The 26,766-nt window shown below is 36.5% G+C and overlaps 1 protein-coding gene and 1 pseudogene across 1 annotated transcript in view; one reads left to right on the top strand and one right to left on the bottom strand.

Moving 5' to 3' along the window:
- GPR137C (G protein-coupled receptor 137C) overlaps positions 1–24,776 on the top strand; it is an 81,589-nt gene extending 56,813 nt beyond the window's left edge. The window contains exons 4-7 of the mRNA XM_075531808.1: positions 21,487–21,636; positions 22,825–22,950; positions 23,114–23,232; positions 24,196–24,776. Of these exons, the coding sequence (XP_075387923.1) occupies positions 21,487–21,636; positions 22,825–22,950; positions 23,114–23,232; positions 24,196–24,373 (573 nt within the window). The 3' untranslated portion in view covers positions 24,374–24,776. The remainder of the gene's footprint in view (positions 1–21,486; positions 21,637–22,824; positions 22,951–23,113; positions 23,233–24,195) is intronic.
- Positions 6,724–7,220, bottom strand: LOC142426468 (thialysine N-epsilon-acetyltransferase pseudogene; annotated as a pseudogene).
- Positions 24,777–26,766: the final 1,990 nt, after the last annotated feature.

Genomic DNA, 26,766 nt, shown 5'->3' with positions numbered 1-26,766 from the left:
CATAAATATGCTCTATCCCTGGCTAGAACAAGCATATTTTTTATCTGGATAAGATTGTAAAAAGAATACTATCCAGAAGTACTCAGGATCAGATTGTCTGCCAGCCAGTCAATCATTTACATGTATTTTACCAATCCTTCCTGAATTTTCAGAAATTGTACTATTTTTTGTAAACCTTTCTGTCTAATTTTTACTCATGTCTTGATCTTTACTATTTAAAATCTTATGATGGGATACAACATCAGCATCTTGTAGAAACATAGTAATATTTAGCCAAACTGTATTTCTGATATACCATGCAGGATATCTAATCTTATAAAGCTAAAGTGATGTTTATGGTTTGTACTCTGGTGTCTTCCTTCATCGTTCTGAAAGGAGGAGGAGGACAGAGGAATAGAAGCTGCATTTTTCACCTCTAATAGGTGAGGCTGCCACATTACCAGCATTCAGCTACAATTTCTCTCTTGACAAGCTTACCTCATTTTAAAAATCTGTTTACTACATTGGGCTTACATCTTGTATCTGCACCTAAATTATACATAGATCTTCCCCTCCCCCCAACGTACTGTTTTTACTCTACCAACCATTATTAAAAAAAAAAACAACACTTTCCCCCCATTGTTAGAAGGTCCACCCAATAAAAGCCATTTACTACATAATGTTAGGCTTAATATTGTGGAACTGCTTAGTCCTTATAATTATCTAAATAAATGTTTGTAGTTATTAACTGAGACAATTTTGTTTTCTTATTTTTAATGCTTAGTGTGGCATCTTTGTTTCAAAATGGAAATGGCATTTATTAGATGGTTTAAAAAGAGAGACGCAGGGTTCTGCATCTGGGAATGACTGAGTAGCTCCTATTAGCCCCACCTCCCATGGATGGCAAAGATCAGTTCTAGATAAAACATGAAAGCAGTGAAGAGCAGAGAGAACACTGAGTGAGTTTCCTGATTTTCACTCTTCTCGCCTGAGGGAAGGTCCTATCTATGAGTCAAGCAAAACTAGGAGAAAAGCCCTCTGTTCCTAATCCAGAGACCTGAAAACAAAATTCAGAGATACTGCTGCCCATAAAAAGCAAGTGGAAAATCTCTAGAGCCAAATGAAAGAAGGCCCAAATTCTGGTTACAAAGTGTACCAACTATATATTTTGGTACCTGAATGAGAAATAAGCAGGACACACACCAAGCAGCGCAGTTCACTGTTATCCAGTCAGTTCTGACTCATAGCAGCCCTGAAGAACAGGGTATAACTGCCCCGGTGGGTTTCTGAGACTGTAACTCTTTACAGGATTAGAAAGCCTGATCTGAATTCTGGTGAATTCAAACTGCTGACCTTGTAGCTAGCAGCTCAAAACATAACCACTATGTCACTAGGGCTCCCAAGCAGCACAGTTAAGGATGATTATAAGAATTTTAACTAAGGCTTTAGATGCTTCCCATGCAGGAAAGACGGAGATAGGGATTTGAGCCCAGACAAGTTAATTATTTGCTAAAACAAAAGCAATAATATCTTTAGAAGACTATAAGGCAATCCAGAATCTATAAAATATATTATACACAATGTCTTGAGCACAATCCAAATGTACTAGTTATATGAATCATAGGAAAAACCAACACATATAACCTCCTCCCTGGGGGACAGACAACAGAAAAGTGAGTGAAGAGAGACGCTGGACAGTGTAAGATATGACAAAATAATAATAATTTATAAATTATCAAGTGTTCAAGAGGGAGGGGGAGCGGGAAAGGAGGGGGGAAATGAGGAGCTGATGCCAGTGGCTTAAGTGAAGAACTAATGTTTTGAGAATGATGAGGGCAACTAATGTACAAATATGCTTTACACAATTGATGTATGTATGGATTGTGATAAGAGTTGTATCAGCCCCTAATAAAATTATTTTTTTTAAACAGTACTTCATAATAAACAGAAATGGTATTCTTATAGAACCAAGCAGGAAGTCTAGAATTGAAAAACACGGTTATCTAAAATTTAGAAATTCACTAATTGAGCTTAATGGTAGACTGAAGATGAAAGACGAGTCTCTGACTTTTTTTCAAAAATCAGGAAAATTTACCTCCTCTGAATAACAGAGTAAGGAAAAATTATAATAAAATGAACAGCCATAATATTTAATTATATATAAAATTGAATCCCCAAAGGAAAAGAGGGATAAAATTATGTTGGGAAAATATAGAAATAATTACCTAAATTTTGCAAATTCGATTAAAAACTTACATTTACCATTTCAAGAAGCTATCATATAAGCCAAATGTAAAGAAAGACTTACCTAAAGTTTTCATCATCAAAGTGCTTATAAAATCTTGAAAACAAAAGAGGACCTGATGCAAGGGGCTTAAGTGGAGAGCAAATGCCTTGAGAATGATTGGGGCAGGGAATGTATGGATGTGCTTTATACAATTGATGTATGTATATGTATGGATTGTGGTAAGAGTTGTTTGAGTCCCTAATAAAATGTAAAAGAAGAAAAGAGAAAAAATGATTAGGGCAAAGACTGTACAGATGTGCTTTATACAATTGATGTATGTATATGTATGAACTGTGAAAAGAATTGTATCAGCCCCAATAAATTGTTAAAATAAAAAAATTTTTTAAAAATCTTGAAAACACAGGAAAATACACACTAAATAAGCAAACTATGGCGCTAATGATCACCCATTTCTCATAAGAAATAATAAAATCCAATTGACTGGAGAAAATATCTTCAACAGGATGAAAGAAAAGCTTACAACCTTGCAATCTATAGCCACTAAAATAATCTTTGAGAATTACATTGAAATCAGGAAGGAGACGAGCCAGTCAGGGCGCAGTGTAGCAACAATGAAACATACAACTCTCCTCTTGTTCCTAAATGCTTTCATCCCCTTCCACCCTCTACTATCATGATCACAGTTCTACCTTACAAATCTGGCTAGACCAGAGGATGTACACTGGTACAGATAGGAACTGGAAACTCAGGGAATCCAGGGCAGATGATCCCTTCAGGACCAGTGGTTAGAATGGTGATACCTGGAAGGTGGGGTGGAAAGGGGGAACCAATTACAAGGCTCTACAAATAACCACCTCTCTGGGGGATGGACAACAGAAAAGTGGGTGAAAGGAGACGTCGGACAGTGTAAGATATGACAAAAATAATTTATAATTTACCAAGGATTCGTGAGGGAGGGTGTGGGGAGAGAGGGGAAAAATGAGCTGATACCAAGGTCTCAAGTAGAAAGCAAATGTTTTGAGGATGATGGCAACAAATTTACAAATGTGGCTGACACAGTGGATGTATATATGGATTGTGATAAAGAGTTGTATGAGAAAAAAAAGTTGTATGAGCTCCCAATAAAATGATTTTTTAAATTAAAGTGAAATAAAATTATTTTAAGATAAAAGAATACTCAGAAGGTTATTTACCAATAGGCCTGCACTATAAGAAATGCTAAATTCTATACACTAAGAGATAAAAATAACTTTTCAAGAAGTAATGAAAAGCCCCAGAAATGGTAAATATGATTTCTTAATTTCTTTAAAATACAGATTATTATGCAAGGCAAAAATTATAACATCTTGTGAGGTTTACTTTGTAGGTATAATATATAATGAGATATATAATATATACATATAAAGTATATATACAGTATATAACAACTATAGAATAAAGGTCAGGGATAAATATACCTTTGCAGTTGCAGGAGTCTTACATGAAGTAGTCTGAGATTAGCTATAACTTAGACTGTGGAAAGTTACATTGCAATAAGGGCAACATAAAAATATATTTTAAAAAATGTACATTGTGGTGTTTCCCAAATATTTTGATCTCAAGATCACATTATGCCCTGAAAATTATTTAAGACCCCAAATAACTTTTTGTTTATGTGGATTACCTCACTAGATATATGACATATTAAATATTTAAATTGAGAAATTCCAAAAATATTCATTTAAAATAATCATAGGCCAATTGCATGTAAATAACATAACATGGTTTGATTTAAAATAATTGTATTTCTACAAAATTAGTGAGAATTCATCATTGGTGTATGCATGGCAAATCTCTAACATCTGGTTTGACCTGCTTCCACTCTGCCTGCTAACATGTGGTTTAGATTGAAATGCATGAAGAAAGTCCATTTTCACACATTCTGCGGCTGGAAAGCGGAGGAACATTTCAGTAGCCTTTTCAGACAACTGTGCATATTCTTTAATACTACACTAAAACTCAGCAATGTAGGTTACTTGCTTTGTTTTATTTTTTAATCATTTTATTGGGGGCTCATACAACTCTTATCACAATCCATACATACATTAATTGTGTGTCAAGCACATTTGTACATTTGTTGCCCTCATCATTCTCAAAACATTTGCTTTCTACTTGAGCCCTTGGTATCAGCTCCTCATTTTTCCCCTCCCTCCCCTCTCCCTTCTCCCTCATGAACCCTTGATAATTTATAAATTATTATTTTGTCCATCCCCCAGGGAGTAGGTTATATGTAGGGAACCTTGTAATTGATTCCCCCTTTGTACCCTACCCTCTCCTCCCTCCACCCTCCTGGTATCGCCACTCTCACCACTGGTCCTGAAGGAATCATCTATCCTGGATTCCCTGTGTTTCCAGATACTATCTGTACCAATGTACATGCTCTAGCTGAATTTGTAAGGTAGAATTAGGATCATGATAGTTTGGGGGGAGGGCGGGAGGAAGCATTTAAGAACTAGAGGAAAGTTGTATGTTTCATCATTGCTACAATGCACTCTCACTGGCTCTTATCTTCACCACAACCCCTCTGTAAGGGGATGTCCAGTTGCCTACAGATGGGCTTTGGGTCCCCAATCTGCATTCCCCTCATTCACAATGATAGGAATTTTTGTTCTTTGATGTCTGATACCTGATCCCTTTGGTACCTCGTGATCACACAGGCTGCTGTGCTTCTTCCATGTGGGCCTTGTTGCTTTTGAGCTAGGTGGCCACTTGTTTACCTTCAGCCCTTTAAGACCCTAGACACTATATCTTTTGATAGCCGGGCACCATCAGCTTTCTTCACCACATTTGTTTGTGCACACATTTGTATTCAGCAATCGTGTCTGGAAGGTGAGCATCATGGAATGCCAGTTTAATAGAACAAAGTGTGCTTGCATTGAGGGAGTACCTAAGTGGAGGCCCAATGTCCATCTGCTACCTTAATACTAAACCTATAAATATATGCACATAGATCTATTTCCCCATCATCATATATAAATATATTTACATATGTACATGCCTGTATTCAGACCTCTTAAATTCCCTTTGAAATGCAAGTTTCTTAATGGTTAGCTACTATATAGAATCTAAAACCATTATCAGAGAAGATTTTGTACTCTCCATTGGTCTATCTTACACGTTGATTGGGAATCATTGTGCATCCTTCATTTAGAAAATAGCAGTTCACAGAATTATGCAGATCTTTGAAATGTGGACCTTGTTCATTAGATAGGTGGTGGTGTGGTGGTTTTTCTTAGGTGCAATAGAGTCATAGCAGCCCTATACAAAACAGAAGGAAACACTGCCTATTCCAGCCCCCTCCTCACAATTGTTAGGTTTGGATCCATTGTTATAGTTATTGTATCAGTCTAGCTGAGGGTCTTCTAATTTTTCACTTTACCAATCATCGTGTCCCCCTCAGAAACTGGTCTCTCCTAATAGCATCCCCAAATCATTTTGCTAATGTCACTACTGATCTTTTTAAGTTTTTTAATTTGGAGAAGTTGTCAGTCTTACAATAGGAGATACCAGTTTTCCACAGTTTTCACGTTCGCTTGAAAGCTCAGATATCATCACTTGCCATAAATTCTTCAGTGTTCTATACAGTGACAGGCTTATTTTGTTTTGCCTTTTAAATGTATGCCCAATTTGAATAATCATAGTTTGCCTGCCAATCTTTCATGTAAAAAAATGGCATTTCTATGAAAAAAAAAGTGGCCCGTTCAGTGCACAAATCAGTCACTGAAGTGTTTTCCTCAAGACCTCCAACCATGGTACCTCATTGGGTTTGCAGCAGAGTTTTCAGCACCCGCCCTTCTCGTTTCATCGCACAGAATATTTAATAGGTGATGTGCTTTGGGTCGATACTTAATGTTTTCACTTCTGTGGTGAAACTGACTTTCTAGTTTTAACCGGGAATGAATAGTCATAAAGAATATAATGAATCCGCACAGCTAGGTATCACTACCTTAATTTATGTGGTAGTCCAGCAGTTTTACAACCACTGTTTTATACCATCCATGACAAAACGATTGGTTCACGATAAAGAATAACAACAAGGTTATGCAGCACCGCCACTGTTTCTGTACCTCTTATGTCTCTTGCCAGGCACTGCACATAAAATAATGTCTTTGATACCAAGTTGGTGCTGCTGCCATATAGATATAAACAAAAATGGGAAGCCCTGCCACATCTCTAGATTCATGTATTGATAAGGCAAAAATATTAGTCTGTAGACAAGGTATTAAATCAGTATTCATGTTTTCAGTCAAATTTTCTTTTCTTTTTTCACGATCACTATCATTTATTTGTCACTCTCAGTGAAGAAATGGAACAACCTCTCCTTCAATTTTGGTCTTTCTGTATTTGATAAAGATACACCTCCAACCATCTTTCTCCAGGGAGGCCTCTAACCATAGAGACAGTGTCTGAAGAGGGAAGGAGAGGTCCAGGCAGAGAGAGATTTCCAAGGAATGGAATCACCTTCCTGGCAACTCCCTCATGGATCTCCTTCAAAGCAGAAGGAGTACCTGCCTTCGGCTTCAGTCAGATCTTGGGCTCCTAGAGTCTTGTATAGGTCTATGGCCCTCTTGTTCCAGCCCAGCACTGCCAGGTAGAACTGGGTGCAGCCTTTATCCAGGGCCACCTATTGGATTATTTTGGAACCAATTCCCTGACCCCTATGTTCACGCATCACATAGATGTCTTCCAGATACACATGTGTCCCTTCCATGTGCTGTAGATGAAGTATTATAGCCCATAGCCCACCACCTGGGGCCCTCGTGGCTCACCATGAGCTAGAAGAATCTCCACCACAACACAGTGATAGGATTCTCCCCAAACCATCTGCTTTCAGGGCTTCTTCACTGATCTGCACCTGATCCGAGAGTTTCTCGTACTCAGCCAGCTCCCGAATCAGCCTCAGAATGTCTCCATAGCCACCCTCTTTTGCCTCACAGATGTGCAAGGAAGTCATCTGAGTCCTGGTAGTCTTAACCACAGTTCCAGACCCCTCTCTCCCATTCTGTAGGATTAGTCAAAGGGCAACTGGAAGCCTTTAAAAGGCCTGCAAGTTCATAGGTTGAAAACCAGTAAAGAACCGAGTGGGAAGGCAGCTGTGGCCTGCAAAGCAGAGGATGGGTTAGGGAGAGAATGACCCAAATTTTAAAACCTTAATTTCTGTAATATTGGAAATGGCAGTGCTATGATTTTTTTAACCGACTGTTCAATCCAGCAGATATCCAGCCGTAAGATTGTATAAGCCTTCACTAGTCTCAGCCATTGTGTGTGTTTTTCTGAACAATGCAGTATAGTAATTTATCTTAAGAGATACTTCACTGACATTTTCATTTATATTTTGGAATAGGAAATAATTTTTGGTGTTTAAAGTGCTTACTACATTTAAAATTTCTGGGTTTTTTTTATTGTTTTGTCTCAAATGGTACTGCAACTGAATTGGTCTTATAATACTACTATACCAAACTATTTTTCACAGAAGACATGGTAGGGAAAATTATTCATATTTACCAACAATTGTGAGGATGGCACAGGACCAGGCAGTGTTTCATTCTGTTGTACATAGGGTTATTATGAATCAGAACTGACTCAATGATACCTAATTACAATTGAAGGATAGCTTTCATTCTTTATTTTTTAATTTATTCTCTTACCAGATTATTTAAAGTGGATTATACACTTCATTGATTCAGAGAACTCTCTAACTCCATAATTTTTAGAAGCAGGAAAAAATATGTGTTGAAAAGAAATTTAAAATTTTCCCTTTTAAGCCAATGATTTATTTTTAAATTTAGTTTTTCCTATTAAATTCTAAAATAAGTTTTTTACAATATTGTAAAATTTAGAAAAGTATTTGGATAGCATTCTTAAGCATTATGAAGCAAGCCTAGAAGGTGTAATTATTCTTGTATTTCCATGTAGGTACAAATAAATTTTTTGGATTTCAAAATAACTGTTTATTGTGTGATGATGAGGTTTCATTGAATATACTAGATGTAACTAAAAAAACTAGCAAGGAACCAGTAAAAGTTCAGGAAACAAAATTAGTACTTTAAAAAAATACACCAACTCTCTAGTTACTACAAAGTTAGCGTCACCTCATGGCTACCTTAATGTGTACCATAATGAGACAGTGTCTTGGCTCTCTGCATGATGGTTGGTGTGTTTGATTACTTTGGATTCCCAGAAAAATGAACAAGTGAGAAAAAAAATACAACCAGGATGCTATTTAGAAGGGAGAATGGTGCGACTTTTGTTGACTACTTTTTGGACATGTCATCAGGAAAATTTAATCACTAGAAAAAACACCTGATGTCTAGTAGAGGGCCAAAAAAAAAAAAAAGCCCTCAGCTGTCAAAGAAGTAAGCACAGGATACACATCATGGAGGGACAGCATTATCATCTGTCATGTGCCCCCTGGAAAATTCTGCTGTATACTTCTGAGAGAATACGAGTGGAAAAGTAAATAATTTCTTAGTGATATTTTTAATTGTTTTGATTTCGAAAGGGCAATGGGCCCATTGAGGAGCCCTGATAGCATAGTGGTTGGGCTACTAGCCACTAGGTTGGCAATGTGAAATCACCAGGTGCTACACAGAAGAAGATGGGGCTTTCTACTCGTGAAAAGAGTTACAGTCTCATAAGCTCACAGGGACAGTTCTACCCTGTACTGTGGTGTTGCTATGAGTTAGAATGGACTTGATAACAGTGAATTTGGTTTTTCTGGGGTGTTTTACGGGACCTGTAGGAACCTTGGACTATATTTTAAGAACTGTTGCCCTAGAGCAACCAATAATAATAATACATAAAAGTATAGCTGAAAACCCAAAGGCAAATTGAAATGGAATTATAAAACTATTCAATTAACCAAAAAGGCAAAAAAAAAAAAGTGAAGGGTAGGGGAACATTAACAAAACACTATAGGAATAAATAAAACAAGGAAAATATAAAAGTTAAATCCAAACATCACCAATATCGTGCATTTGTTCACTGCCATCAAGTCAATGCCAACTCAGCAACCCAAGGGGACAAAGTAGAACTTCCCCAGGGAGGTTCCAAGCCTGTACCTCTTTATGGGAATTGTCAAAATGCATAAAAAGCAAAATCTGTATGCAGCATCAGGAAATTCATCTTAAATAACAAGACAGAGATGGAAAAGAAATAGAGGAAAGCAAATAGACTATGCATTCAGTAAGTATAAGCAAGCTGGAATAGCTATATTAATATAAAACAGACTTCAAGACAGTGTATTATCGGATAAAAGAGGTATGTTTCATCAATGGGACAATAATCATGAAGTATATATGAAGCAACATTGTAGAAACAAAAGACAAACTTACAATCATAGAAATTTTAACATAGCCTCAAGAACTGAGAGAACAATAAAACAAAAACAGACATAAAATATCTAGACACTATCAACCCTTTTGAGTTAATTGAAGCCAACAAATTGGCAGAATACAAATTCTTTTCATTTAAGAATAGAAATTATCATCAAAATACCCCATACATTATATCATTATATCAATACATCCGAAAGGAATGTTACCTGGCGCCTATGCAATTAAGTATTAATAACAGTATGATATCTACAAACTCCAAAATATTTTAAAATTAAGCACAATTCTACATTCATTGTCAAAAAAATGTCAAGGGAAATTGGAAAATATTTCAAACTGAATGATAATGAAATGGATCAAAATTTGTGGGATACAGCAGAAACAGTACTTGAAGGGGAAATTATAGCTCTAAGCACATATTTAAAAAGATGAAAAACTATGAACTTGGTAACCTGAGTTTCTAATTTAGAAATTAAGTGGTAGGGAACCTAGGGAAAAGAGTGACCAAAGGCTGAAATAGTAAAAATAACAATAGAAATGAATAAAATATCAAGCAGGCAAACAATAGAGAAATAAGCAAAACCAAAAGCTAATTTCTTAATAAACTAATCTAGAAAAAAAAGAATGAAAATACAAATTGCAAATGCCATGACATTAAGGGAGAAAATTGAAGTAATATTATGAAAAGAAAAATTTGATAGCTAAAATTCTTTTTTTAATTGCCAGAATTGATTCAGAATAAAATACATAGTCTGAGTAGCTCTTTTTATTTTATTTTATTTTATTTTTTTAATATTTTATTAGGTGCTCATACAACTCTTATCACAATCCATACATATGCATACATCAATTGTATAAAGCACATCCGTACATTCTTTGCCCTAATCATTTTCAAAGCATTTGCTCTCCACTTAAGCCCTTTGCATCAGGTCCTCTTTATTTTTGAGTAGCTCTTTTTAAAATAAAGAAATTGAAATTCTCATCAAAATTTTCCTCAAAGGAAATCCCAGACCCAAGTGGTTTTTTTGTTTTTTGAGGTATTTATTTAAAGGAGATGTAATAATATTTAACAAGCTAATTTTGAAAATAAGAATGACTTCTCGAATTATTTTATGGAGTCATCATTGTACTGACAAAGACTAGACAAAGACTTTTTTAAAATTATAGAAAAGTATCCATCATATCCATTAAAGCAAATTATGAAAGGAAGCACAGGCAGAAGCACAATGAATGAAGTTACATGGTGAGAATATTGCTGTCAGCAACAAGAAGCAAAATATGAACTCTTGAATAAAAAACTGATTTGCTCTGTAAAACTTTATCCTATTCTGCTCCCTCCCCCCAACTACCATGATCCGAATTCTACCTTGCAGGACTGGATAGGGCAGAGGTTGTACACTGGTGCATATGGGAGCTGGAGGGACAGGGAATCCAGGGTGGACAATACCTTCAGGACCAGGGGTGTGAGGGGCGATACTGGGAGAGTGGAGGGTGAGTGGGTTGGAAAGGGGGAACTGATTACAGGGATCCACATGTGACCTCCTCCCTGGGAGATGGACGGCAGAGAAGGCAGGGAAGGGAGACTCCGGATAGGGCAAGATATGACAAAATAACAATCTGTGGATTATCAAGGGCTCATGAGGAGGGGGAAGAGGAGAGAAAGGGGGGGAAAAAGAAAAGGAGGACCTGATGCAGAGGGCTTGAGTGGAGAGCAGATGCTTTGAGAGTGATTAGGGCAAAGAATGTACGGATGTGCTTTATACAATTGATGTATGTATGCGTGTGGATTGTGATAAGAGTTGTATGAGCCCCTAATAAAATGTAAAAAGAGAAAAGAAAAAAAAAGAAAATGATTAGGGCAAAGAATGTACAGATGTGCTTTATACAATTGATGTATGTATATGCATGGATTGTGATAAGAGTTGTATGAGCCCCTAATAAAATGTTTAAAAAGAAAAAAAAACTTTATCCAATTCATGATAAAAAAAATTAAAGAAAATTGTCTCCCCTGATAAAATGATTTAGAAAAATAAAGAAAATTGTCAACAGCATGAATGTTTATAAGGAGTATCTCAAGGAAATCTAAACAATTATTAAAACTAATGAATGAATTTAGCAAGTTCTTAGGATACAAGATGAAAATACAAAAACTAATTGTAATTTAATATAGCACCAGCTATTAATTACCAAAAAACCAAAGCTCAAAAGCTGAGAAAATGAAAAAGAAAACTTTTTTTCAGAATATCATCTAGAAACAAGATCTTTAGAAATAAATTTTCTAAACAAAAACGAATCTCTACAGTGAAGACTGAGAGATATTAAAGAAGACCTGAACCAATAAAGAAATTTACTGTGTTCATTGGTTGGAAGATGCAATATTATTAACATAGTAGGACTTTACAAATTGATCTATAGATACACTGCAACATCAACTATCTTTTCCACGCTTTAAAAAATGAGAACCTGATTCTAACATTATAGGAAAATGTCATGGACTTAAAATATTTAAATTGACACAGTTCAATAGAACACTCTGAAATGAAGGAAATATTCTCTAGCTGCCCTGTTCAGTTCAGTATTTTAGTATGAGTATTGACCACTTGCAGTGTGGCTAGTGCAATGGAAAAAGATGTTTAAATTTAACTAATCATGTGCTTAGTAGTTACTGTATTAAAAAGCACAGAGAGTAATCTTGGAAAGGGAAGGACTTCCATTACATAGCTTAGTGTAAAAACAGGATTAAAGCTTACCATGAAATTAGTATCAAGCTACAATAATTGATACAATTTGCTGCCTGAATACAGACAGACAGATTAATGGAACAGAATAGAGTTGAAAAATCAGTCCACATGTATGTGTTTTTATTAATTTTTTATAAAGACACTAATGCAATCCAATGGGAAAATAAAATCTTTACTAAGGGAGTTGGAACAGCTGGTTATCCATATTGAGTAAAATGAACTTCTAACTCATCTAATTTCAAAAGCAAACATTAATTCAAAATGGAACATAGACCAAAATGAAAACTTTGTAAGTCTAAAAGTTCTAAAAGAAAATATAGGAGGGGGGAAGCGTGGAGGGAGGGGGAAAAAAAGAGGACCTGATGCCAAGGGCTTAAGTGGAGAGCAAATGCTTTGAAAATGATGAGAGCAAAGAATGTACAGGTGTGCTTTATACAATTGATGTATGTATGGATTGTGATGAGTTGTATGAGCCCCTAATAAAACATTAAAAAATGAAAATATAGAATGTAACCAGACTACAAAGTTTTCTTATAAAGTAATTACCACAAAATAATAAACTATAAATTACTTCCTCAAAAGACAGAACACAAGGAAAAGGCAGCCACACACTTCAAGAAAACACTTTTATCTGACAAGTTACTGGCTTAAAGGATATATATATATATCCTAGTTATTTACCCCAAAGAAATGAAAGTATATACCCACAAAAAGTTTCCAAGAATATTCATAGAAACTTTCATCAGATTAGCCAAAGGCAAGAAACCATCCAGCCGTCAACAAAACAACAAAAAAAAAAAAACCCAGGTAAGCTGTCATATACTACAGTAGAATATTAATGATTACCATCCATCCAAATTGTGCATCAGCTTGGCTAGGCCAAACTCCCAGTGTTGTGTATTTATACTCCACTTTAGGCTGTATTGTAAATCCTAACCTCTTCCTGTGGTTAATGAGGCAGGATGAGGCTTGATTGCAGCCTTACTTAAATCTGCACTCCTACTCTAATCACAGCCCTGTGGGGATTTTCCTGGGTATGGGCTATATCACGTTCTTTTACAAGAGATAAATGGACAGCGAATCCAACAGGAAGGGAGGGAGCTCAGTACCACCTAGAAGGAGTAAGTGGGAGCCATGCACATCCTTTGGAACTAGTAACTGCACTGAGAGCTCCTAGGCCTGGGGGAAGCTGGATTCCTAGACACAGGGACATCTCTAAGGAATAGCTAGCTGGCTCACAGATGTTGAAAGGGAATTTTCAAGCAAACCTGGAAGAGGTGAGTAACCCTAATTTTGCACCTCAGCAAGAAAAAGCAAACTACTGATTCATTTAACACCATGAGTGAATCTCAAAAAGAATATGGCAAGTGAATGAAATCTACAAAGGAGCTATATTCTATTTTGCTTATATGACATTCTAGCATAGGGACGACTAAGTTGAGGTAAAAACAAGATCAAGTGTCCGAAGGCTTAAGGATTGGGGCTGGCTGGAGAGGACTGGGAGAGAATTTTCTGGGACAATATTAATGTTATATATTTTGATAGAAATTTGAAGTATACAGATGTATATGATTTGTCATAACGCATACAAGATAACTTAATGCCTGCATATGTTGTAAAAATAACTATAACTATAATCTATTGAAGTCTAGAAAATGTATAGTTTTCTACTTGTCAAATGTGGAATTTTTTAAAAAGTGGATTGTAGCTGTCATAGGTTGAGAATTTAAATTCTTTTTTGAGGATTGCTCTTGAATGAAATTGTTATTACCCTGTTTAACTCTTTGACACACTTTTCATATTGCTGGGTTATATTTTTCCTCAAATAATACCGTACTTTGCAGGATCACCTTGTTTCCTTAATCTATGGCTGTCTTTCATTGCTATATGTATGCAATTTTGCTATAGTTTTGCTTTCTTAATTTTCTCTATTATTCATTCATTTCTCTTTTCACAACAATCTTTTTTGTTTAATCATTTTATTGGGGGCTCATACAACTCTTATCACAATCCGTACACATCAATTGTATAAAGCACATTAGTACATTCATTACCTTCATCATTCTCAAAACATCTGCTCTCAAAAAATAAAAACATTTGCTGTTCACGCAAGCCCCTGGCATCGACTCCTCATTTTCCCCCTCCCTCCCTGCTGCCTCTCTCTCATGAACCCTTGATAATATATAAATTATTATTTTGTCATATACAACAATCTTTTCCATTATTTTTCTAGTATGTATAAGCTTTTCAAAATCATAGCATGGTCCTTTTCTAGCAGTCATTTTATTTCTCAAAGGAGGGAGTGAAAAGTAATTGAAAATTATTTTAGAGGATAATCATGCACTGAGTTTTCTGTTGCGTTACCTTTATTTGAGAATATAATGATAATAAAATTTGATTTATTTTATATTAACTCATCAGAAATTTTATTTATTTATTTTAAAACATGCTAATTATAAGGAATTCTAACCTTGATTTTTTAAAATAGGTATTCTTGTTACAGTTTATTTTTACTTATACTGTTTATTACATACTGGATTCATTTAAAGAAGGTACTTTGTAGCTAAAAAGAAATAAAAATGGAAAGATACTTTGTAAAGTAACAAAGAAAAGTGCCTTTGTTACTATGCAAAGTACTTTTCATGTTTTAGCTCTTTTTCTTTTCATATGTCTACAAAATGCTTTTAAAAGGAAGTCAACTAAAGTAATAACTCTAAATCCTGCTAGGCTCAGTGCCTTCTTTTTATAACCTGTTTTTATTGTGAAATTAATAGGTCATGTAACGTACCTACACACATCACAACAACTTTTAGTCTGACACTGCACCTATAAAACCAAAACTTACTGCTAAGTAGCCACAGCAGTCCTACCGCACAGAGGAAATCTCAGGCTGTTACTCTCTTTTTATAAGAGGATCAACTTGTAGCTTCGAACTGCTGACCTGGTGGCTTAACAGCCCAATGCATAATCCACCACATCACCAGGGCTCCAGTGACAGAAGAAAAGAAATAAAGAAAAAGCAGTTTAAAAATAAGATTACTAAAAATATATATATATAAACAAAAATTTAAAATAAAATTACTATTTCGTTATGTAAATATTTGGGCATTATGTACTGGTCAGATGCTTGTACCTACACATAAAATCCCCACCACTTGTCTCTCACTTTGTTGTACTGTGGTGTGGAAGTTATATAATCTGGTGTCAATTTGAGTATTCAGAGTGAAGGGGTGGAGTCTAGCCTAAAAATAAGATCATAGCCAATGAGAGCTCTGTGTGGGCATGGACTTCTCCTGAGGATTTTGGAAACTCCTTTTTTCCTCCTTGGAGACAAGAGGCCCTCTCTCTCCCCTTTCTTGGCTGGCCCCCTGGAAGACATCCCTGTGGAAGGGACACATAGAGAGAGGCTGATGGAGCCAGATCGCTAGAGCTGAAGAAGCCATGTGGAGACCCCTGCTAGTGCTGATACACTTACAATGCCACTGGATCCACAAGACTTCCCACCCACTGGACTGTGATCTTCCTGCATTTGGCGTCATTACATGTGTTTCCTGAATCTATAAAGAGGACTTTATAGATTGGTATCAGACATATGGCCTAATATTGGATTTGAGGACTTGGTCTGGACTGGGCTGGGATGTTTTCTCAATATTCAACTGTTCTTCTATATAAAGCTCTTTCCTATACACATATAAGTGTCGGTGAATTTGTTTCTCTAGTCTACCCGGACTAACACATGTGGTAACTTAGGTATTATTATGATACTAAAAGCGATGTCACTGGTATTTCAAATGTAAGCAGGGTGACCCAAAGTGAACAGGTTTCTATGGAGTTTCCAGCCGAAGAACAGACAACAAAAAAGGACTCAGCTCCCCACTTCAGAAGTAGTCACTGAAAACCTTATGCAAAACATATAAACATTGTCGGTCACTGAAAACTTAATAAATGAAAGCAGAACATTGTCAGAGACAGTGTCAGAAGATAAGCCCCTCCCCTCAGAAGGCACTCACATATGACTGAAGAACTGCTCCATCTCAAAGTCAACCATCATGAAGGAATAGAGTAAATCTTAGCCCGTGGTAGTAAAGGCCTTCAAGACCTTCCTTTGCTGATGGGGCCTGACTCAAAATGAGAAGAAACCGCTGCAAACATCAATTAATATTAAGTACTTGGAATGTACAAAATATAAGTTGAGGAAAATTGAAAGTTGTCAAAATGAATGAAATGGAACGCAATTATCTTATGCATTCATGAACTGAAAGGAACCAGAACTGGCCATTTTGAACCAGAAAACCATATGGTTTACTATGCTAAGAATGACACATTCAGGAGGAATGGTGTTGCCTTTATCTTCAAAAAGGACATTTCAAGATCTATCTTGAAGTACAATGCTGTCTGTGAGAGAATTATATCTTTCTGAAATCAAGAAAACCCAATCTATACAACTATTCCACTTTATTTAACAACCACTAAAGCTAGTACTGAAGTATTTGAAGAATTCTACCAACATCTTCTTATGAAATGGACCAGACATGCAATTAGGATGCATTGATGATAGGGAGACCTGGTGCTGTAGTGGTTAGGCGTTGGTCTGCAGTTCAAAACCACCAGCAGTTCCTCAGGAGAAAGACTGGGCTTTTTATTCCCATAAATAGTTATAGTCTTGGAAACTCACAGGAGGTCACTATGAAGCAGCATGGCTCTGTGGTAGTTACAGAATCTGGTGCCAATTTAAGGATTAAGAGTGTAGGAGTAGAGCCTAGCCTGTCAATCAGAATATAGCCAACAAGGCCTCTGTGTGAGCATGGCCTTCTGAGGATTCGGGAACTCCCGTGATTCCTCGTTGGAGGCAGGAGACACCCTCTCTCTCTGATCACTGCCTGAGAGAAGTCACATGGACCTAGTACGATGCAGTCCTGGGAGCTGCAGAAGCCACATGGAGACCCCTGCCAGCACCGAGATGCTTACAATGCCCCTGGATCCAAAAGACTTTCCACCTACTGGCCTGTGATCTTGCATTCGGGTCACTGCATGTGTTGCATGAATCTGAAGAGGAATTTATATAGGTACTGGACATATGGGCTAATATCAGACTTATGGACTTCATCTGGACTGGACTGGGATGTTTTCTCAATATTCAATTGCTCTTGTACATAAAGCTCTTTCCTATACACATGTGTGTCCATGAATTTGTTTCTCTAGTCTACCCAGGCTAACAGACTCAATGACAGTGAATTTGGTTTGGGGTTTGGATAATTATTGGTGACTGGATTGCAAAAGTTGGAAACAAAAAGGAAAGAACAGTAGTTGGAAAATATGGCCTCAATGATAGAAACAAAGCTACAGATCTCACGACAGAATTTGCAACAGCAACAACTTGTTCATAGCAAGCTTTCAGTAACACGGTGACTATACATGTGGACATCTCTATATGAAATACACAGTAAACAAATTGACCACATTTGTGGGAAGAGATAACGGAGAAGTTCAATACCAGCAGCTAAAACTAAGCCAGGGACTGAACTGTGGAAATGACCACCAACTGCCCGTAAGTTCATGTTGAAGCTGAAGAAAAATTAGTTCACAATAGTTAAAATACGACCTTGAGTATGTTCCATTTAAATTTTTGGAACATCTCAAGGACAGATTTGATACATTGAACACTAATGAGAAGAAAACCTGATAAGCTGTGGGAGGACATCAAGAACATTCATGAAGAATGCAAAAAGTCACTAAAACAATAAAAGGTCAAAAAAAAGTCACTAAAAGACAGAAAAAAAATGATCAAGTGGGTGTCAGAAGAGACTCTGAAACTTGCTATTAATCGTTGATTAGCTAAGGCACATGGGGAAAATTATGAAATCCAAGAGCTGAAAAGACAATTTCAAAGGGCAGCTCTAGAAGATAAGGCACAATGTTTTAATGAAATGTGTGAAGACCTAGAGTTAGAAAATAAAAACGGAAGAATACACCAGAACATCCTAAACTGAAAGGACTTAAGGGAAAAAATGCAAACCCAGAATTGTAATATTGAAAGATTCTATGGGCAAAATATTGAATGATCCAGGAATCATCAAAAGCAGATGGAAAGAATACAGAGTCACTGTACAAAAGCACTAGTCAAAACATGGGAAAATTAAAAATAATTTACAATTCATCAAGGATTCACAAGGGTGGATTGGGGTGGGTGGAAAGAGCTGTTAACACGGGCTCAAGTAGGTTTTGAAGATGATGATAACATATGAACAAATGTGCTTGATACAATTGCTGTGTGGATTGTTGTAAGAGCTCCAGTCTACATTCCATCTTTTCAGAAAGGAGCATATGAACAAGAACCAATGGTTTCTTCCTTCAAGCTGCACTGAGAGCATTAGTTCAAAACAAGGCCCCAGGAATTGATGGAATATCACAACTGAAGTGTTTCAACAAGCTGATGAAGCACTGGAAGCTCTCACTCATCTATATCAGGAAATTTAGAAGACAGTTACTTGGCCAGCTGGCTGGAAACGATCCATATTTGTACCTTTTCCAAAGAAATTGTACTTACGTGAAACCTGTACATGAGATCAAGAGGTAGTTGTGTGAACAGACCATGGGAATACTTCATGGTTTAAAATCAGGAAAGGTGTGCCTCAGGGTTGTATCCTACCATCATTCTTATTCCATCTGAATGCTGAGCAAATCATCAGAGAACGTGGTTTTATGAAGAAGAATGTGGCATCAGGATTGGAAAAAGTCTTCTTAACCTGCAATATGCCGATGATACAACCTTGCTTGTGGAAAGTGAGCAGGATTTGAAGTACTTGCTGATGAAGACCAAATGTTACAGATGTGTTTGTTACATTGGTAGCTTCAGTACTATAAACAGCATTACTGTTAGTGTCATAATTTTCTGAAATATTTGAACAATTCTTGCCCAAACTTTGAACAAAGCAAAATACACATTTCCCTCAGTCTACATGTTAAAAATATTGCTGAAAATTCTGCTGTTGATTTACATGTAAATATTTGCCTTATTTATATGTAAAACAGACTCTGGCTCAGATAATACTCATATACACAGATTTTTTTCACCAGCATGAATATTCATTAGGACATTTGACATTCTGGAGATCATAGGAAATTCTATGTGAAGGATTCTAATGTGAATTGCAGGTTACTTAGTATCTCTAAATCGGAGACCTGGTAGCCTAGTCGATTATATGTTGGGCTGCTAACTGCAAGGTCAGCAGATTGAAATCACCTCAGGAGAAAGACGAGACTCTACCCATAAAGATTTACTGTCTTGGAAACTCATCAGGGCAGTTCTACTCAGCCCGATAGTCACTTGTCTCTGTGTCTATTCTGCTCTTTTCTATTTCATAAATTATAGGCTAAAACCAAGGAGCCCTGGTGGCATAGTGGTTACACATTGAGCTACTAACGTCAGGGTCAGCTGTTTGAAACCACCACAGATGAGCTACAGGAGAAATTTGAGGCTTTCTACTCCCATGAAGATTTATGATTCTTTTTTCCTTTCTTTTAAGATTTACGATCTTTGAAACCCACAATGCGGGTCTACTTTAATCATGTAGTTGGAGCGCCCACCTCCTAATCAAGTATCAGCAGTTGAACAAACTAGCATGGGAAAATGTGGCGGTCTGCTCCTGTAAGCGTTTATAGCCCTGGAAATCTTATTGGACAGTTCTGCTCTGTCATACATGGTTGCTATTAGTTAGAATCTTCCGACTTGTGAATTTAATGCCATCACCTCCCCTTTTACATTTTGAAAAATAAAGCACAAACTCATCACCTTGATTGTATTGTGTTGAAATCCTAACCTTTATATATGTAGATGTAATCCCATTTGGGAATAGGAAATACGGCTGTATTTGATATGTTAATGAGGACATGTAAGAAGATGTGGTTTCAACCTCAAAAACCCACTGCTATTGAATCAGTTCTGACTCAGTGACTCAATAGGACAGAATAGACCCGCCCTTGTGAGTTTCCAGACCATTAAAAATGTAGTAGAAAGCCTTTTCTTCCACAGAGCTGCTGGTCATTTCCAACTGCTGATGTGTCTAGCAGCTCAATGAGTGACCATTACGGAACTAGGGCTCCTGGGTTTTAACCTGTTGTAAACTATTAAAAAGAGCAGCTTAGACACTGGGACTAGTGAGCTCAAATGAGGGAAAGACAATGCCATGTGGAGATCACCAAGGAACCAGTGAAAACTTGGGACAGAGAAGGTAACACATGGCTTTTCTCTCAGAGCAACAAAGAGAGCCTTCCCCTAGAACTAGTGCCCTGAATTCCGACTTTTGCCTCCTAAACTCTGAGAAAAGAAATGTCTGTTCCTTGAACAACCCACTCACAGTATTGCTGTTACACTAGCACTAGAAAATCAAAACATGCCCTTTTAAGTATTTTTGGCATGGATCTCTTTGGCAATGGGTCTCTTCTCTGAATAATGTTTTTAAATGAATACGACAACATATAGGATTACCAAAAAAAGTTATATTGAAATGCATGTGAAGAATACTTGCAAGAAGCAAAACCATAGCTCTCCTCCAAAATATACACACTTGAGACTCTCTCACAAAGTTAACAAGAACTTTCCATATTTGGGGAAATTGTGAAAGCCATTATATTAAAATTTTCAAAATATTATCGATTGTAAAGTTCTTTGGGGTACCTAGTTCACACAATGTAATAGCATTAATAAGGAACTAACATCAACTCTCTGACCAAATCAAAGTAGCAGCATAGGAACTGTATTTCTAAGTTTGTTTGAAATTTAGCATATCACACGGATTAATGTTTCTATTCCCCATCCTTTTCTCATTATGACTAAATTTCCTTTCTGATTAATATAAAGCGTAGACCTTTTGCCAACTTGTTTATTCATGTATTACTTGAGGAAGTAAGATAACCTTGGCAGAACAAAATCTTCCTCCAGCCATCACTGGACAAATTAGCAAAGGACTTTTAAACACAAGTGAGTCTAAGAATAGGACTTGTATATCCACTTACCCAGAGTTGACTCTTATCGGGCGCTTCTAAGAGTGCATTGCCAGAGTTGACCATACTACATGCATGTGGGTGGACAGCTTGTCACAATTAATGTGTAGGGTTGCATGATGATGATTTTCATTTCTTTCAGGGTATGTCTCTGTGCCAGACAGTTGTTGTTGGCTCTGTAGTCATTCTACTCTACTCGTCAAGAGCTTGTTATAATTTGGTGGTGATCACCATATCTCAGGATACATTAGAAAGTCCATTTAATTATGGTTGGGATAACCTTTCAGATAAAGTAAGTACCTACTACATTTTCCCAATCTAACAATGTGACAGTGTGAAGTTAACCTTAAGTAGGAGAGCATTTTTAAGTATTTAATTTATACTTTCAGGGAACCTGTCTACTTTCATTAATCATACTGAAATCTCAGTGTCAAGAAATTCACATATGATGATTGGAATTACTCTTTAGAGAACTTTTCTCTAAATAGTCTCTAAAGAAATATTGTGTTTTTAATTTGTAACGATTTCTAATAGCTGGATATGGGTTCATACCTATTTTACTCATTTTTAAAGGATGATACTTAAATATATCTAAATTGGTTACCTGTTATTAGCCAGTTAATGTGGATATGTTTTTAATTTGCTGGGATAAAATTAACTCTCCTTATCCAGGAAATAAATATTTGTTTCAGTTGTAGAAGTTTAAACAACGGCTTATATGTAACTCTGGTGTTCTCAGTCTCGTTAATGAGATCATTTATAGTTCCTTGGGTATATGGGTATTTTCGACAGTGATTATCAGTATGCTGTTTGTGATGTGCACATTTTACTTCTTAGTTGACACAGTTATATTAATTAACTTTGTACCAAACTTAAGGCTGCCTGGAATACCATTTTAGCAGAATTTCAATGATCTAAGGAGAAATAATTTTCATATAAAGTATCTTTCATCTTTGTCCCAGATTTCCTGCATTCCTTTTCTATTTTCCTGTTCCCAACATCTGATAGAGCAGCAATAAATTCAGTATTGAGGTTGGACCCAAAAGCTTATTTTTAAGTAGCAGCCGAGCTGAATGACTTCATTTCTCCATAGGAGTAACGCTGGGTAAAGTGCCAATGTGGACAAATGCCGACATGCTGCCGATGGAGCAGCTGGGGTCAAAAGGATCTTTATAACTCCCCTCTTCAGATGCTGAGGCCTAGAAATGACACCACTACATATTCTCCACATAGTAAAATAATTTTATAAATTGATGCATTGAAAAATGCAATCACTTTTTATTTTACTTAACAGCAAAACATTTCTGTCCTTTCAAGAAAATTTACATAACAAACATAAATTTCAGACAAATTTTGAGGGTTGTATGTTGGTACTTGGTATTTTTTAACTTACCCTTCCTAAAGCAATTTATTATGGAGGATGACTGCTTCTGCCTAACATAAATGTTGTCCCACTGCTCAGCCATGCTTTGTTTTACAGGCTCCTATAGAAGATATCGGTGGAGAAGAATACATCGTATTTGGAATGGTCCTCTTCCTCTGGGAACACGTGCCAGCATGGTCGGTGGTACTGTTTTTCCGGGCACAAAGACTAACCCAGAATTTGGTATGATATCATAATACTTCCAACACAAGTTCCCCTTCGTTTTCAAATAATGGATAGTTTACCATTTTGGCAAAGTTTAAGACTAGAAATCATTGTACATCCCAACCACCTTTCTTAGATGAAAAAATAAACCTTTACCTACTACCTGATGCTTTGTTTACAGGCACCTGCTGGCATGATAAATAGTCACACCTACAGCTCCAGAGCTTCCTTTTTTGACAATCCAAGACGGTATGATAGTGATGATGACTTACCAAGACTGGGAAACTCACGAGAAGGAAGGTAGATCTAATCATTTACCCTAATCATCACTGAAAGAGCTTGAGAAGCGCATTCCAAGCTTTAACCAAAATATGAAAAAGGTGATTTGTTACTCTATGTTAGTAAGGAAGATCATTTAAAATCGCAACTTAGAGCGGTAGATGGTAAGCCAATGGCGGGACCTACATTATGAAGAACTGCTTGTATCTGTAATCCTAGATATTAATTACCTTTATTTAAGCCATGCCTTTGGGCAAAGTGGTACCATTTTATTTTAGGATCCCATATCAGCTCAGAGCTGGGGATAGGCAAGGAAAGAATAATTATATATTTTTCCCTTACTCTAGGGTTATTGAAAATCTACAGCAGACCCCTAAATAAACACTGTGGGATGCTTAGGTGCCGTCCATGGTCCCAAATCATAGCATTCCCACTCGCTCTGCATCGAGCTAATGTGAAAGCCACATAGTCACACTTGTCTAAAGCTTTCATTTTGGTATAGAATTTTCTATAATCCAAACCTCATTGAACAAGGTTTTTGAGCCTTAGTTTTCACCTGCAAAATAGACATGATAATCAAATCTGCCTCATATTATCAGTCTTAACGGTGTGTGTATACAAACGTATGAGAAGGCGTCAAAAAAATTCCATTCTTTTAATTATATTTTCTAAAAACTTTTTGAAGCTTTCTTGTGTATACACAAACGTGTGTATATATTGCATATGTATATATGTGTACCTGGCACATAATAAACATTAAAAGTGATCATCTAGTAATCCTATCTTTTCAGTTCTGAATGGTATTTATTCTCTTTGTAATCTAAAGTGAGATGAAATCAAGGATTTTATAGCAAATTCATTACATTTTATAGAAAGTCGTTTTATTTGGCATACTTCAACATACTTGATACCAAGTGTGTCATGAAATTCACTGAAAGCTTTTGAAACGGATCACCCCCCTATGGCTTTCTCTTTTTCTTGCAGCTGCTCAAACTCACAAGGTCTGGGCTGGTATGGCACCATGACGGGGTGCGGCAGCAACAGTTACACAGTGACTCCCCACCTGAGTGGACCCATGACAGATACTGCTCCTTTGCTCTTCACGTGCAGTAGTTTCGATGTGAACCACCACCATAGCTTATATGCAACACCACAAAACTGACAGCATTGCCAGGTCAGAATTCTGGAACTGTTTCTCATGGATGTGTATATTCAACACATTTAGATTCCATCTGCGTAAACATTCCATCATCTGAAAACAAAGCTGGAAATGTGGCCGTGTCCATGGAGGACACAGCTTTGACTTGTGATCTCTTCATAGTAAAATGAAATAGAGTGGAAAATATGGAGTGGGATTCAATCTTAAGGCACTAGGAAGATGGCTGGCCTCCAGATCTCCTGTATATTTGCCTATTTGCACTTTTATCTTTGTTCTGAAAGATTAACTGCAGTCCCGAAAGTCATACTCCAGTGTTCACACTGGCATATTATGTTGTACACCAAATTGGGAGACAGTTTTCCTACATCAAGCAAAGCCTGTGTATTTGGTGGTGTACTTTATATGGAATTACCAATAAAAGTTTTAGTGTGAACTGTGTACAGAATTAAAGCATAAAAATGTATCATTCTTTTAAAATATCTAATCAAAATATTTAATCATTGAAGACAGTTCTTTTGAGCATGACCTTAAAATGCCAACTGAAAATATTTAAGAAGTTATTTTAAATAGATGCCATTAGTGGTTCTTCACATACCCAGCAATGTTCTTTGGGAAGCCACCGTCATTTCTTCAAAAGGAAAGTATCCCCTTGAGAGTCGTGTTGCTACTTTTGAGTCGATTTGGTCGAGTGATTATTTTGTAAGATTAAGATTTCCATAGGAGAGTCAAAGCATGATTCCTCAAGAAAGCAATAGTGATTTTGAGAGAGAGAAATTTTGGTAGAAATTCTTGGGACTAAACATGTTTACAGATGGATTTAAGAATTATTCATAAAATGAATGATTCTAAGTTAAAACTTGGATACATTTTTAAAATCATTCTATTTAGCTCAAACTATTGCTGATCTTACCTATTGATGCAGGATTGTCCTCAGGTAAATGAAATCATGATACAGTACTGCAGCGAAATCAAGTGCAATACTTTGTAAGACATAATATTTCCACCTCTAGTTTTCTCACATTTTATCTTATATATGGGCAAAGCCAAATTAGATTGAATTCAAATTAATTCCAGCACTAGATTAAATGAGTAAAATCATGTAAAGTAATGGTACTAACTAAGTAAGTGTGAAACCAGTAGGCAATGACATTGGAATACTTCAGAATTACCTTAAAATGTCTTCTTGTCTTATTATCAAATACCTTGAATGTCTTATTCCAAATCTAAAAAAATATATGGCAGGCTAAGCCAATAGAAAATGTTAATGCACTTTCTACCTGTGTCTACATGAAAATAAGTAGATGCAGAATACCTCAAGATGCCAATGCAGCAGGCAACACTGGAACTTTATCATGGTATGCTACAAGACAATTGAACTCTACCATTGCTGATCTGTTTCTATAGAACGAAACTAATACAACTGTCCATTTCTGGCTTCTACTCTGATTAGAAAATTTTGTTTCATTTTTACCCTTAATTAAAATCTTTTAAACTTTTAAATAACTGATACAGTAACTTCACAAAAATATACAGTAGGTAAAATGTTAAGGAATAATGGAGTATTTAATGATTTTTATCTTTTGAGAAGCTGATAGAGCCAAAGAAATTTCTTCTTTTTGCAATTTCTTTACATTTTATTTCTTTAAAATTTTATTTATTTGTATTTTCACAAAATTATTTTAAATTCAATCAGAAGCATAAATTTATAGTTTAGGCTTATTTATAACAAATCCTCACTGTATCCAAATGACTAGAAAATGCATAGTACAGGAGTTAACCTTGCTATTTTTTTCCCTTTTTTTTTTAAACATTTTATTAGAGGCTCATACAACTCTTATCATGATCCATACATATACATACATCAATTGTATAAAGCACATCTGTACATTCTTTGCCCTAATCATTTTCTTTTTTTTCTTCTCTTTTTGTATTTTATTAGGGGCTCATATAACTCTTATCACAATCCACACATATACATACATCAATTGTATAAAGCACATCCGTACATTCTTTGCCCTAATCACTCTCAAAGCATTTGCTCTCCACTTAAGCCCTCCGCATCAGGTCCTCTTTTTTTATCCCCCTCCCTCCCCGCTCGCCCCTCCCTCATGAGCCCTTGATAATCCACAGATTGTTATTTTGCCATATCTTGCCCTATCCGGAGTCTCCCTTCCCCCCCTTCTCTGCTGTCCATCTCCCAGGGAGGAGGTCACATGTGGATCCTTGTAATCGGTTCCCCCTTTCCAACCCACTCACCCTCCCCTCTCCCAGCATCACCCCTAACACCCCTAGTCCTGAAGGTATTGTCCACCCTGGATTCCCTGTGCCTCCAGCTCCCATATGCACCAGTGTATAATCTCTGCCCTACCCAGTCCTGCAAGGTAGAATTCGGATCA

Source organism: Tenrec ecaudatus, chromosome 14, assembly GCF_050624435.1.
Source record: "Tenrec ecaudatus isolate mTenEca1 chromosome 14, mTenEca1.hap1, whole genome shotgun sequence".
NCBI lineage: Eukaryota > Metazoa > Chordata > Mammalia > Afrosoricida > Tenrecidae > Tenrec > Tenrec ecaudatus.
This window is presented reverse-complemented; position numbering and strand designations above follow the sequence as displayed.